The sequence below is a fragment of the Pelophylax lessonae genome (assembly GCF_965119305.1).
Source record: "Pelophylax lessonae genome assembly, chromosome: 9".
Lineage (NCBI taxonomy): Eukaryota > Metazoa > Chordata > Amphibia > Anura > Ranidae > Pelophylax > Pelophylax lessonae.
The window spans coordinates 12,292,149-12,304,690 of NC_138776.1; the positions used below are offsets into that span (position 1 = coordinate 12,292,149).

The 12,542-nt window shown below is 44.6% G+C and overlaps 1 protein-coding gene across 1 annotated transcript in view; it reads left to right on the plus strand.

The window, feature by feature from the left end:
• The window catches only part of RRP12 (ribosomal RNA processing 12 homolog), a 135,287-nt gene that overhangs the window by 77,061 nt on the left and 45,684 nt on the right, over positions 1-12,542 (plus strand). Inside the window, exons 25-27 of the mRNA XM_082268363.1 lie at positions 1,860-2,017; positions 9,370-9,461; positions 11,339-11,494. Coding sequence (XP_082124489.1) covers positions 1,860-2,017; positions 9,370-9,461; positions 11,339-11,494 — 406 coding nt within the window. The remainder of the gene's footprint in view (positions 1-1,859; positions 2,018-9,369; positions 9,462-11,338; positions 11,495-12,542) is intronic.

Here is a 12,542-nt window from a genome sequence, read left to right on the forward strand (position 1 = left end):
CACATAAAAGCGGTCTTATCTGAAGTTCTGCACACCGGGTGCTGCTTCTGATCTGTTACTGATTACTCACAGAGGAGTTTAGTCTCTGCAGGAGGTCTCAATGGGGAGCATATTGGGGATTGCTTGGTATTGAAGTATTACATTTGTAGATGCAAGGCTTTGTCCCCTTTTTATGCTCTGCTTATTGTGCTGTTTTCTTTTTTTTTTACCTTTTTGGAGAACAAAAAAAATCCTCCCATATTAACCACTTAAGCCCCGGAAGATTTTACCCCCATTCCGACCAGGGGGTATTTTGCGATTCGGCACTGCGTGACTTTAACGGACAATTGCGCGGTCGTGCGACGCTGTACCTAAACGTATTTGGCGTCCTTTTTTTCCCACAAACAGAGCTTTCTTTTGGTGGTATTTGATCACCTGTGCGATTTTTTGATCACGCGCTATAAACAAAAAAAGAGCTTCAATTTTGCAAAAATAACAATATTTTTCACATTTTTTTATATAAAATTCCCCCCCAAAAAATGTAAAAATCAAAATTTTTTAACATTTTCGGCCAATTTGTTTTATGCTACATATGTTTGGTAAAAAAAATCGCAAAAAGCGTATTTTGATTGGTTTGCGCAAAAGTTATCGCGTTTACTAACAAAGGGAAAGATTTTTGTCATTTTTGTTGTTTTTTTTTTTTTTTAACGCGTAATGGCGGCGATCTGCGATTTTTTTGCGGTACTGCGACATTGCGGCGGACAGATCGGACCCTTGACTGACATTTTTGACACTTTTGGGGTTACCAGTGAGATTTCTACAGTAATCAGTGCTATATATATGCACTGTTACTGTAAAAATACACTGGTAGTGAAGGGGTTAACTTTATTTGGGAGGGAGGGGCTGTGTGTGTCCCTAGGGGCGTGCTTTCTACTGTGATTGGCTGTGGCTTCAGCTGTAAGGACACTGATCAACGGATCTACGTAGTAGATCCATGTGATCAGTGTCTTTGCAGCGAGGAGAATGACAGGCAGCTTGTTTACACAAGCTGCCTGACATTCTCCCTCTCCCCCGCCGATCGCCGAGTGGCCGGCGGACATCGGGTCCGCTGGTCACACGCGCGGGGGGGTCCGTGACCACGCGGGAGCGCGCCTCCGGGGGCGCGCGCTCGCTCCCTAGACCCTCACAAGCAAGCAACGTAGCCCTACGTTAGTTTGCCTGTGAGGGGCTGACCGCCGACGTAGATAGTCGTGCGGCGGTCGGCAAGTGGTTAAACAGCAAAAATGTGCATTTGTTTAAAAAAAACAAAAAAAAACCCCACAATGGATTTCTCTATAGTTGACAGACAAAGCTCCTCGTCTTCTTGTCTACGTGGGTTATACTGCCCCCTACAGGAGTAGGACACTAGGCAGGAAAAAACTTTACGCCTATGGGGCAGTTCCAGGGGGTATACTCCCACTCCCTGCTATAGGTACTCCGTTCTTTAACCATTTGACCGGCGGACAGCGGAGCCGCCAGTCACTCGCGCAGGGATTTCAGTGAACAAGCGGGCCCTAGAGGCTCGTGGGCGAGTGACGTACCCCTACGTCGCTTTGCCCTAGGAGGGGCTGACCGCCGCAGTACATATACTGACGGCGGTCGGCAAGTGGTTAAAAAAAAATGGCTGTGCATCCCTTACAGTGTCAATATTGGGGGCGTATCTAGAAGTGCAGCATCCAATACACCAGGGATTTAGCTTGCACAGTATCCCTCTGCAGAAAATGAATGCAGAATAATTAAAGCCCATCAGCTGGTACTTCTTCTACCTGTTGTTTAAATGTAAAATGTTGTGTCTGAGTGGAGCGCATCCCTTTGAAAACCCGGTTTCTCCCCCCTGACAGACCACATGGGATTGGAGGTGATCGAGCAGCTGCTGGAGAACGTGTGTCTCTTGTTGACTTCTAGAACGCGGGAGATCGTGAAGGCCGCCCTGGGCTTTATTAAAGTCGTCATATTTATGATGGATCTGAAAGTTCTCTCCAAACACCTACAGAAAATGGTAAGTGTCACCCACAAAATGTCACGCTGTCCTGATCGTTCAGAGATGCGATCCTTGTGCTGCGACTATGGATGACATAGCCGCATTCACATTCTCCTGCTTTGTCAATGTCATATTAAAGTGAAACTTCACTCTAGCAATCAACATTATTAATCCTCGTGCTGCTAGCATTAGTAAATAGATATTATATATTGTTTTAAACTTTTTTTTTTTTTACATTCCTTCAGTTACTTCCTGGTGTCTAGCCAAGACCAATGATGTCATACATCCCAGGAGTCTTCGGGAGGGACAACAATTGGGTTGCTTTTTAACAATCAACACAGGGCTCTGTACAGAGGGAATAATCTGTCTGTTTCTTATCCCTGCAAAGCAGGAATAAGAAACAGAGAGAGTATTAGTAAAAAGCAGCACACATAACACACACAGGCACATATTTAACCTTTTGATCAACCTGGATGTTACCCCTTCCCAGCCAGTGTCATTAGTGCAGTGACAGCGTAAAGTTGTATTATGGTATCACAGTCCCAGGTCACCGCCATTACTAGCATTTGTGCCCAATACCCAGTCATGCAGAATCCTGTATATAAACGTGACCCTGCACAGCGCGGCCATCCTGTAGCGGTAAATCTGCTGTGGGGTGATCGGCAAGTGGTTAAAGGCTTTCTTGATGCAGCTCCTGATAGAGAAAAAAAAATATACTGCTCAAAAAAATTAGGAACACTTTTTAATCTGAGTTTAGCATACAGTCAATTAAACTCCTGGGATATTGATCTGTTCAGTTAAGTAGCAGAGTGGGTTGGTAATCCGTTTCAGCTGGTTGGGTGTTAATGAAATTAACAGGTGCACTAGATGGGCAACAATGAGACAACCTCCAAAACAGGAATGGTTTTACAGGTGGAGGCCACCCAAATTTTTTCCCTACTCATCTTTTCTGACTTTTTCTCACTAGTTTTGCATTTGGCTGGGGTCAGTGTCACTACTGGTAGTATGAGGCCATACCTGGACCCTATAGAGGTTGAACAAGCAGTCCAACTCCTCCAGGATGGCACATCAATACGTGTCATTGCCAGAAGGTTTGCTGTGTCTCCCAGCACAGTCTCAGGAGCATGGAGGAGATTCCAGGAGACAGGCAGTTACTCTAGGAGAGCTGGACAGGGCCGTAGAAGGTCCTTAACCCATCAGCAGGACCGGTATCTGCTCCTTTGTGTAAGGAGGAACAGGATGAGCTCTGCCAGAGCCCTACAAAATTACCTCCAGCAGGACACTGGTGTGAATGTCTCTGACCAAACAACCAGAAACAGACTTCATGAGGGTGGCCTGAGAGCCGACGTCCTCTAGTGGGCCCTGTGCTCACTGCCCAGCACTGTGGAGCTTGATTGGCATTTGTCATTGAACACCAGAATTAGAAGGTCCACCACTGGCACCCTGTGCTTCTCACAGATGAGAGCAGGTTCACCCTGAGCACATGTGACAGACATGAAAGGGTCTGGAGAAGCCGTGGAGAACATTATACTGCCTGTAACATCATTCTGCATGACCGGTTTAGTGGTGGGTCAGTAATGGTCTGGGAAGACGTATCCATGGAGGGACGCACAGACCTCTACAGTCCAGACAATGGCACCCTGACTGCCATTAGGTATCGGGATAAAATCCTTGGATTGTCAGACCCTACACTGGTGCAGGGGGTCCTGGGTTCCTCCTGTTACATGACAATGGTGGGTCTCATGTGGTGAGAGTATGCAGCCAGTTCTTGGAGAATGAAGGAATGAATACCATTGAATAGCTCCCATATTCACCTGACCTAAATCCAATAGAACACCTCTGGGACATTATGTTTCGGTTCATCCGATGCCACCAAGTTGCACCTCAGTCTGTTCGGAGCTCAGTTATGCCCTGGTTCATTCGTCATCTCATTAGGAGCATGCCCCCACATTGTCAGGCATGTATACAAGCACATGGGGGCCGTACAAACCACTGAGTACCATTCTGAGTTGCAGCAAAATGGACTCGCCTGCTGCATCATTTTTTTTCACTTTGATTTTTGGGGTGTCTTTGAATTCAGCCCTTTGTAGGGTGATAATTTTCATTTCCATCAAACGATGTGACATCCTTTTCTTCCTAACACATTACCCAGTCCACACCAGTATAGATCCTAACACATTACCCAGTCCATACCAGTATATATCCTAACACATTACCCAGTCCATACCAGTATAACACATTACCCAGTCCATACCAGTATAGATATCCAGCATGAGATTTTTCCCCATTGAAATCTGATGTGTTTTCAGTGTTCCTTTCATTTTTTTGAGCTTTGTATGTGTATGTATGTGTGTATATATATATATATATATATATATATATATATATATATATATATATATATATATATATATATATATATATATATATATATATACATATATATATATATATAGAGAGAGAGAGCGAGCAAGAGATATGAAAACCTTTCATTGAAGAATGTTAATAGAGAGGAACTTTAATTTTCCAGATATTCTTTGGCTTGCAGTGTTGGGTTTCATCCTCGGGGATTTAGGTTCCAGCAATGATTCATCTCGGTGTGACCTTGTCGACAGAACATAATTCCTGCCATACAAGAATTTTTTTTGCCTTTTACTTATCGTCACTTGTCAAATGGCTTATAAAAGAATAGAAGGGACAAGGCTTGTAATCTTTCTTAAAAAGTACTTACGGATTTAGTGAGATATTATTTCATGTTCTGCCATTATTCTATTAAGGGGAATTTTGGTTTACATGAAAGTAATCAGATTTTCAATTTTCAGCACAGTTAAGGGAATCTAGAGACAACCCCTGCGGGAAAATAGGGGAATGAACTATCTCTGTACCCAAAAGTTTCAAAGAAATCATAACATAAAAATACATTTTATTAGTACATAGTATACATTATTATACAAAGTATAAAAATTATTGTATCAAGATACATAAAAAAAAAAAACCTTGATCTCCTATTCACACAATGTGGTTTGTATAAAAACATATGGCTGGTGGTGCGACACCCTCAGAAATGAGGGACACTGAGGGTATGATGTAGGGTTAATCCTCTACATGTTTCACGGACAATTCCGCCTCTTCAGAAGGAACAAACGGGAACTACCGTCTTTCCCCAAAAATAAGACCTGTCTCCGTTTTCTAGGATGGCTGCAATATAAACCCTACCCTGAAAATACGCCCTAGTTGAAATCCTTGTAAAATCATGTAATCTGTGCTGTAAAAGAATTATATAATGTCCAGTGTGTGTCTGTATGTAACATAATACCTTTACAGCTGGACGCTCGTATGACCCGCCGGAGCCCTCTGAGCGACTTCAAAGTAATCCCTGCACTACTTTTGTCTGACTTTGATGTGATTCGTCCATAGACAAAGGAGTTGTAAAGTCAGAAGTTTTTTTTATCTTAATGCATTCTTTGCATTAAGATAAAAAAACCTTCTGGGTGTAGCAGCCCCCCCCAGCACCCCCTAATACTTACCCGAGGTCCATCTCTGTCCAGCGATGTCCATGAGTCCCTCGGCCATCCGGGACTCTCACTCCTGATTGGCTTGGACACAGCCCCGACACCAATGGCTCCCGCAGCTGTCAATCAAAGGAAGTTAGCCAATCAGGAGAGAGAGGGGTCGGGGCCGAACCACAGCTATGTGTCTGAATGGACACACAGAACTGCATCTCGGCTCGGGTGCCCCCATAGCAAGCTGCTTGCTGTGGGGGCACTCGATAAAAGGGAGGGGCGATCAACGAGGGACCCCAGAAGAGGAGGATCCAGGCTGCCTTGTGCAAAACCAACTGCACAGAGGAGGCAAGTATAACTTGTTTTTTTTTTTTAACTAGACTTTACAATCATTTTAAAACTAAACTGTATGTTGGCACCCCAAACAGTTTAATCTGCCTTTAATATTTAAAGCATACTCCCCTATCCCTCCCCCGAGACTCCATGTTTTATTTAGTTGAGAGATCAATTTAACCCCGACCATCCATGTTGAATCTATTTCCTGGAGTACAAAAAACGTGTGTCCGCTGATGCGGTGGAATCCAATACTTCCGGTCTCGGCCATATGCTGGAAGTGACGTCACTCGGCTCCTTCCGACGCGTTGCGTCACTCTACGTGACTTTATCAAGGGAAGTGTGGGATCACGTGGAGTGACACGACGAGTCTGGTGGAGCCAGGTGACGTCACTTCCAGTCTACGGCCGAGATCAGAAGTATTGGATTCCACCGCATCGGCGGACACACGTTTGTGTTTACTTAACTGTGAGTGTTTGCTTTTTATTTTAATAAATCTCATTTTAAAGCGGAGTTCCGGGCACAGATGTCATTTTTTGCTGAACATACCCCCGGGACAGTCAGGGCTAGCACATTCCACAATGGATAGCCTCTGATCTGTCCCGGTTCGCACTTACCTTTTAGAAGAAATACTTACTTAGAAAATTTCTTCCACAGCGTTTCCATCTCTGTTGTGGGCAGCTGAAGCCGGCGCGGTCCTCTTCTCTGTCTTCTTCCGCGTCTTCGTGTCCCAGAATGCACTGCACCGGCCCCTCTCGTCACTTCCGGTGCGGCGCTGCATTCCTAAACAGCTTCTGGGCATGCCCAGAAGCTGTTTAGCAGGGGAATGCGGCATCGCCCGGAAGTGACAAGCGGGGCCGGTGCCGTCGCATTGATTCCTGGGAGCTATGACGTTTAGCTCCCAGGAATCATCGCGAGGCAGGAAGTGACGGGGTGAGCCTCGGCGCTGGAGGAGGAAGCAGTCATAGGTGAGTATTTACGATCTTCAATAAAAAGGTGAGTAAACAAAAAAAATAAAAATAACTATCCAATTCCTTTTCAGGTGAGCGCTACCTAGCGGAGGGGCACAAAAAAAAAATTGTTTTTGTGCCCGGAACTCCGCTTTAAGTACTACACCATGAGATCCCTTTTGTTATCCCTGACATGAGTGAGATCCTTAGGAAGATCACTACTTGGCAGTTACCATAAAGAAACTGTTATCTTACCACATTACTGGCAGTGTTCCACCAAAGGGTAAAGAGATCCCCCATTGGCCCTACTAAAGCCTTATCTGTAGAGGTGAACCTGACCCCAGTAAGAAGTCCCAACTGTGAAGGAAGACCTGTTTTTCTCATCCTACCTGGTGATTTATATCACAAACGCTCTTATGAGTGTATTTGGAGGTGAGCGGCCATTACACTTATTTTAGGATTAGCTCACCTGGGTGACAAGCTGTCCCCACTGACAAGATTGGAAAAACACAAGAATCACCTTATTATTGAGAAGTCACAAGAGTCACGATTTTTGGAGCACATCTTTTTTTTTGTTACACCTTTTGCACATGGACATTTTCTGTGATTATTCATTTTATTGCACTTTAGCACTTTATTACTTTTTTGCACCATTTTGCACCATATATATATATATATATATATATATATATATATATATATATATATATATATATATATATATATAGTGAATCCAATATTGATGTCACACATCACTTAGTATTTTCTTTGGTTCTATTTGCACTTATTTATTTCCTGCTTATTACACATTTTTGATCTCTGTGGTTGTTCGATTTATGTCAATATTTCGTCACATGTATTTGATATATATATTTCCATATTTTATGTCTCTATCTGGGGATCTGCTTTTTTACACCATTGTGTTTATTATGCGATTCATGGCTGTCTGATTACTTTCTTTTGTGGGATTATTTGTTTACTGGAAAGCTAGCGCCGATTTATTTCACATCTATTTATAGTGGTGACACTATAAAAATTGGCAGCTGCTTTCGATTGGTTTATTTTTTTTCATTATTCTCCTTATGGGCCATACACACTATACAATTTTCTTTAGATATTTTCCTTTAGATTTACCAAAACCATATAATATGAGGTCAAATCTAATCACTTTCAATTTGTATGCAATCAGTCAGGCCCCTGCACTACATAGAAGGTAAATCTAAAGAAAATATAACAACAAAAGTTGTATAGTGTGTATCCAGCTTTAGTCTTTCCCTCTCCATACTCACCACATTCACTTCATTGATGGCGCATTGGCCCTCTTGCTTGTAATGGCGGCTGCTGGCACCCTGAATCAGCTTCTCCGCTGGGTAACCGGGGCATGTTTGCACCCCCAGGAGCGCTCCCACAAAGCGCCGTACAGGTACGGCGGTTCATGCAGCCAAGCCGCCAGCCTTCCGCAGTATATACTGCAGGGTGCGGGTGGCAAGTATTTAATGCCTATCTGGAGTTTACCTTTAAGGCTAGGCTCTGCTCTGTGGGCGATTTGTGTAAGCACAGAAGCCCATTCATTTGAATGGGCTGCCATGCTTCCTGAAACTCAGGGAAAGGTCCCCGCAGCATTTCAGAAATCGCATCCCACACAGGAACTGCAAGTGCAGTGTGGTTTCTGGTGTGTGCGGTGTGCTATTGGGATTATGGCACTGGCACGCATTGCCTGTGTTTCACTGTGCTGGTGTTTGCAGCAGCAGGGTGCGGGTGTCTGCAGCAGCAGCGGGGGTGCGGGTGTTTGCAGCAGCAGCGGGGGTGCGGGTGTTTGCAGCAGCAGCGGGGGTGCGGGTGTTTGCAGCAGCAGCGGGGGTGCGGGTGGTTGCAGCAGCAGCGGGGCTGCGGGTGGTTGCAGCAGCAGCGGGGCTGCGGGTGGTTGCAGCAGCAGCGGGGCTGCGGGTGGTTGCAGCAGCAGCGGGGGTGCGGGTGGTTGCAGCAGCAGCGGGGGTGCGGGTGGTTGCAGCAGCAGCGGGGGTGCGGGTGGTTGCAGCAGCAGCGGGGGTGCGGGTGGTTGCAGCAGCAGCGGGGCTGCGGGTGGTTGCAGCAGCAGCGGGGCTGCGGGTGGTTGCAGCAGCAGCGGGGCTGCGGGTGGTTGCAGCAGCAGCGGGGCTGCGGGTGGTTGCAGCAGCTGCGGGTGGTTGCAGCAGCAGCGGGGCTGCGGGTGGTTGCAGCAGCAGCGGGGGTGCGGGTGGTTGCAGCAGCAGCGGGGGTGCGGGTGGTTGCAGCAGAGGTGTGAACCCCCGCCTAAATGTAATTTATCTCTGTTATTGAATCAAGAAATTGTTTGGAAGGTTTTCACCTCTTACATTTTCTCTTCAATATCTGGTGCCGGTCTTGGTGAATTTTCTATTTTATTTGTTTCAATACTTTTTATTAGAAAATTTCTTAGACAAAACAACCTGCAACTGCAGGAGACCCAGTCTTGTTAATTTGATGATATAGGAGCCAACTGCTGGTTCAGATAGTTTGTGATGTCTTCAGGTCTGTAGATTTGGGTGCCTGATCTTTAATGGGTGATTTGTTCTTAAACTTGTAGATGGAAGCAATCGGAAACCTAAACGAGGACATGAGACGCCACTTCCGTATGAAGCTGAGAAATATTTTCACCAAATTTATCCGGAAATTCGGGTAAGATCAGGAGATGAACTTTGTATAGAAACCATCCTACATGACAGGCAGTCTTCCCCTATAGAACAGACAGGATATTGGAGTAATGTGTGTAAGTGGTAACAATCCCGCGCTGTTCCTTTAACAAATATTTTTAGATGTTCGTGAATGTGAATCCAAATTAAATCAATAATAACATCAATTCATAAAATTAAACATTGGCTGCAAACATAAATTTGTATTCCCATAATAAACAGTAAATTAAACTCTGTGTGTATGTGTATATATATATATATATTAAAAGATAGATAATATTAAAACTCTGTGTATGTGTGTATATAGATATATAGATGGAGAGAAAAAGATATATATATATATATATATATATATATATATATAGAGAGAGAGAGAGATAGAGATATATAGATAGATATATACACACACAGTATCTCACAAAAGTAAGTACACCCCTCACATTTCTGTAAATATTTTATTCTATCTTTTCATGTGACAACACTGAAGAAATGACACTTTGCTACAATGTAAAGTAGTGAGTGTACAGCTTGTATAACAGTGTAAATTTGCTGTCCCCTCAAAATAACGCAACACACAGCCATTAATGTCTAAACTGCTGGCAACAAAAGTGAGTACACCCCTAAGTGACAATGTCCAAATTGGGCCCAATTAGCCATTATCCCTCCCCGGTGTCATGTGACTCTTTAGTGTTACAAGGTGTGAATGGGGAGCAGGTGTGTTACATTTGGTGTTATCGCTCTCACTCTCTCATACTGATCACTGGAAGTTCAACATGGCACCTCATGGCAAAGAAATCTCTGAGGATCTGAAAAAAAAGAATTGTTGCTCTACATAAAGATGGCCTAGGCTATAAGAAGATTGCCAAGACCCTGAAACTGAGCTGCAGCATGGGGGCCAAGACCATACAGCGGTTTAACAGGACAGGTTCCACTCTTTCTCTTCTCCCCCGCTGACAGCTGGGGGGTCACAGAAGCGCAGAGTATTATATTAAAATTGTGTGAAATACCTTTGGTATAGCAGCGCTCAGCTGATCCCCCCCACTGCTCTCCTTCTCTTCTCCCCCGCTGACAGCTCGGGGTCACAGAAGCGCAGAGTATTATATTATAATTGTGTGAAATGCCTTCAGTATAGTGCCGCTTGGCGCTCAGCTGATCTCCCACTGCTGTCCTCCTTTTCTGCACCGCTGACACCTGGGGGTCACAGAAGGGCTGAGCATTATAATTGTGTGAAATACTTTCGTTATATCGGCGCTCAGCTGATTCCCCGCTGACAGCTGGGGGTCACAGAAGTGCCAAGTAATTATAACTGTGTGAAATACCTTTAGTATAGCGGCGCACAGCTGATCTCCCGCTTCTCTCCTCATCTCCCTCGCTGACAGCTGGGGGTCACGGAACCACAGATTGGCGCTGAGACAAAGGTTTTTCACACTGTAATACTTGGTGCTTCCGTGACCCGCTCTGAACACTGCAGAGGGGAGGGGCTGAGATCCTTTGCTGACAACTATGAGAAGAGGAGGACAGCAGCGGGGGGGGGGGGATCATCTGAGCGCCAAGCGGCGCTATACCGAATGTATTTCACGCTAATATATTACAGAAACACACTGGACATTATATAAAATAGTAATAGAGTGGATGCTAGTATTTTAAAAACACTAAAACTAGGGCCTATTTTCGGGGTAGGGCTTATATTGCAGCCCTCCCCAAAAATAAAAGTAGGTCTTATTTTCAGGGTAAGTCGTATTTTCAGGATAAGTCGTATTTTGAGGGTAGGTCTTATTTTCGGGGAAACACGGTATTTACTTGTGAGTCATATGTGACCCGTTTCTGTATTCAGCTGAACGCATTGTTTTGGTCTTTTGTTAGATTTGATCTGGTAAAGAGCATGTTACCGGAGGAATACCACAAGGTTCTAGTCAATATCCGCAAAGCAGAGGCTAAAAACAAGAAGCAAAAGGCCCTGAAACAAGCAGCCTCTAATGCAGATGAAGGTGATGAGGATGCAAAGCACAAGGGAGACAGGTAGGTTTTTCGAATGGTTACAATAAGATGCTCAATTGTTTGATTTACAAAGTGTTGCGCGAACATGAAATTCCAAATTATATTGAATAAAAATATAATAGAAGCGTTCAAGCGTAAATAACAGTCCCAAAGAGGTGATGGTGAGGAGACCTTGCAGTCGGAAATCAGAGATGAGTCACATCACACTCACTGCTCTACAGCGGCCGACCACCGACACCTAAACAAGATGTACTCTTACCAAAACGCCAGGACCTCCTGGGAACAGGCAGGTCATGCATGCCTTGGGGACTTCCCCTTTAAAGCCACACTTGAGGTCATAGAGCGAATACAATACAAATCCTGAACTCCCAGCCACGTAATGTAAATAAATAAAAAGACGTTATATAGCACTGCGGCACTGCGTTACTTTATAATCCTTCGTAACGCTAAGCTGATGACTTATAGGGGACTTTTAAAGCGTTGCCTATGGAGAATAAAGGGTGTTGACATGTTGGGTATCTATTTACTTGGTGCAACTTCGGCTTTTATAGTTTAACCAAAAAACTGGGTAATTTATTGCGTTTTTCTGCCCCCTAAACATGTTACATGTTCTACTCATAAGATTTGTTGAAAAAAAAACTGGCTCCCAAACTTTCTCTTTCGTTCATCAACGGACACAGCGCTCCATAAATCATAACTACTGGCTTATATTGCCTCCTCCATGAGTAGGACTAGGCAGAACAAAAAACATCTGGCTACGCCCATGGGCCATTCTCAGCTTGCTATATACCCCCCTCTCTGCTCTAGGTATTCAGTTTTAATCTGTCTAGTTAGGCGTAAGGACCTTGGCTCCCGGCTAGGATCTCTGGTCCTAGCAATTTTTTCTCCTTCCTTCCATCTTTTTTGTTTTTTTACTCGGGAGATCTACAATCAACGGCTGGTCGACGGGCTGGATAATTTAGATCCAGTGGTCCCCCCAGCCAGCGAGCACGTGCAGACCACAGCTACTAGCTAGGTCGGCCGAGACATAGCCTCACGGACAGAGGCTGGCCCGCATGTTAAACATCTC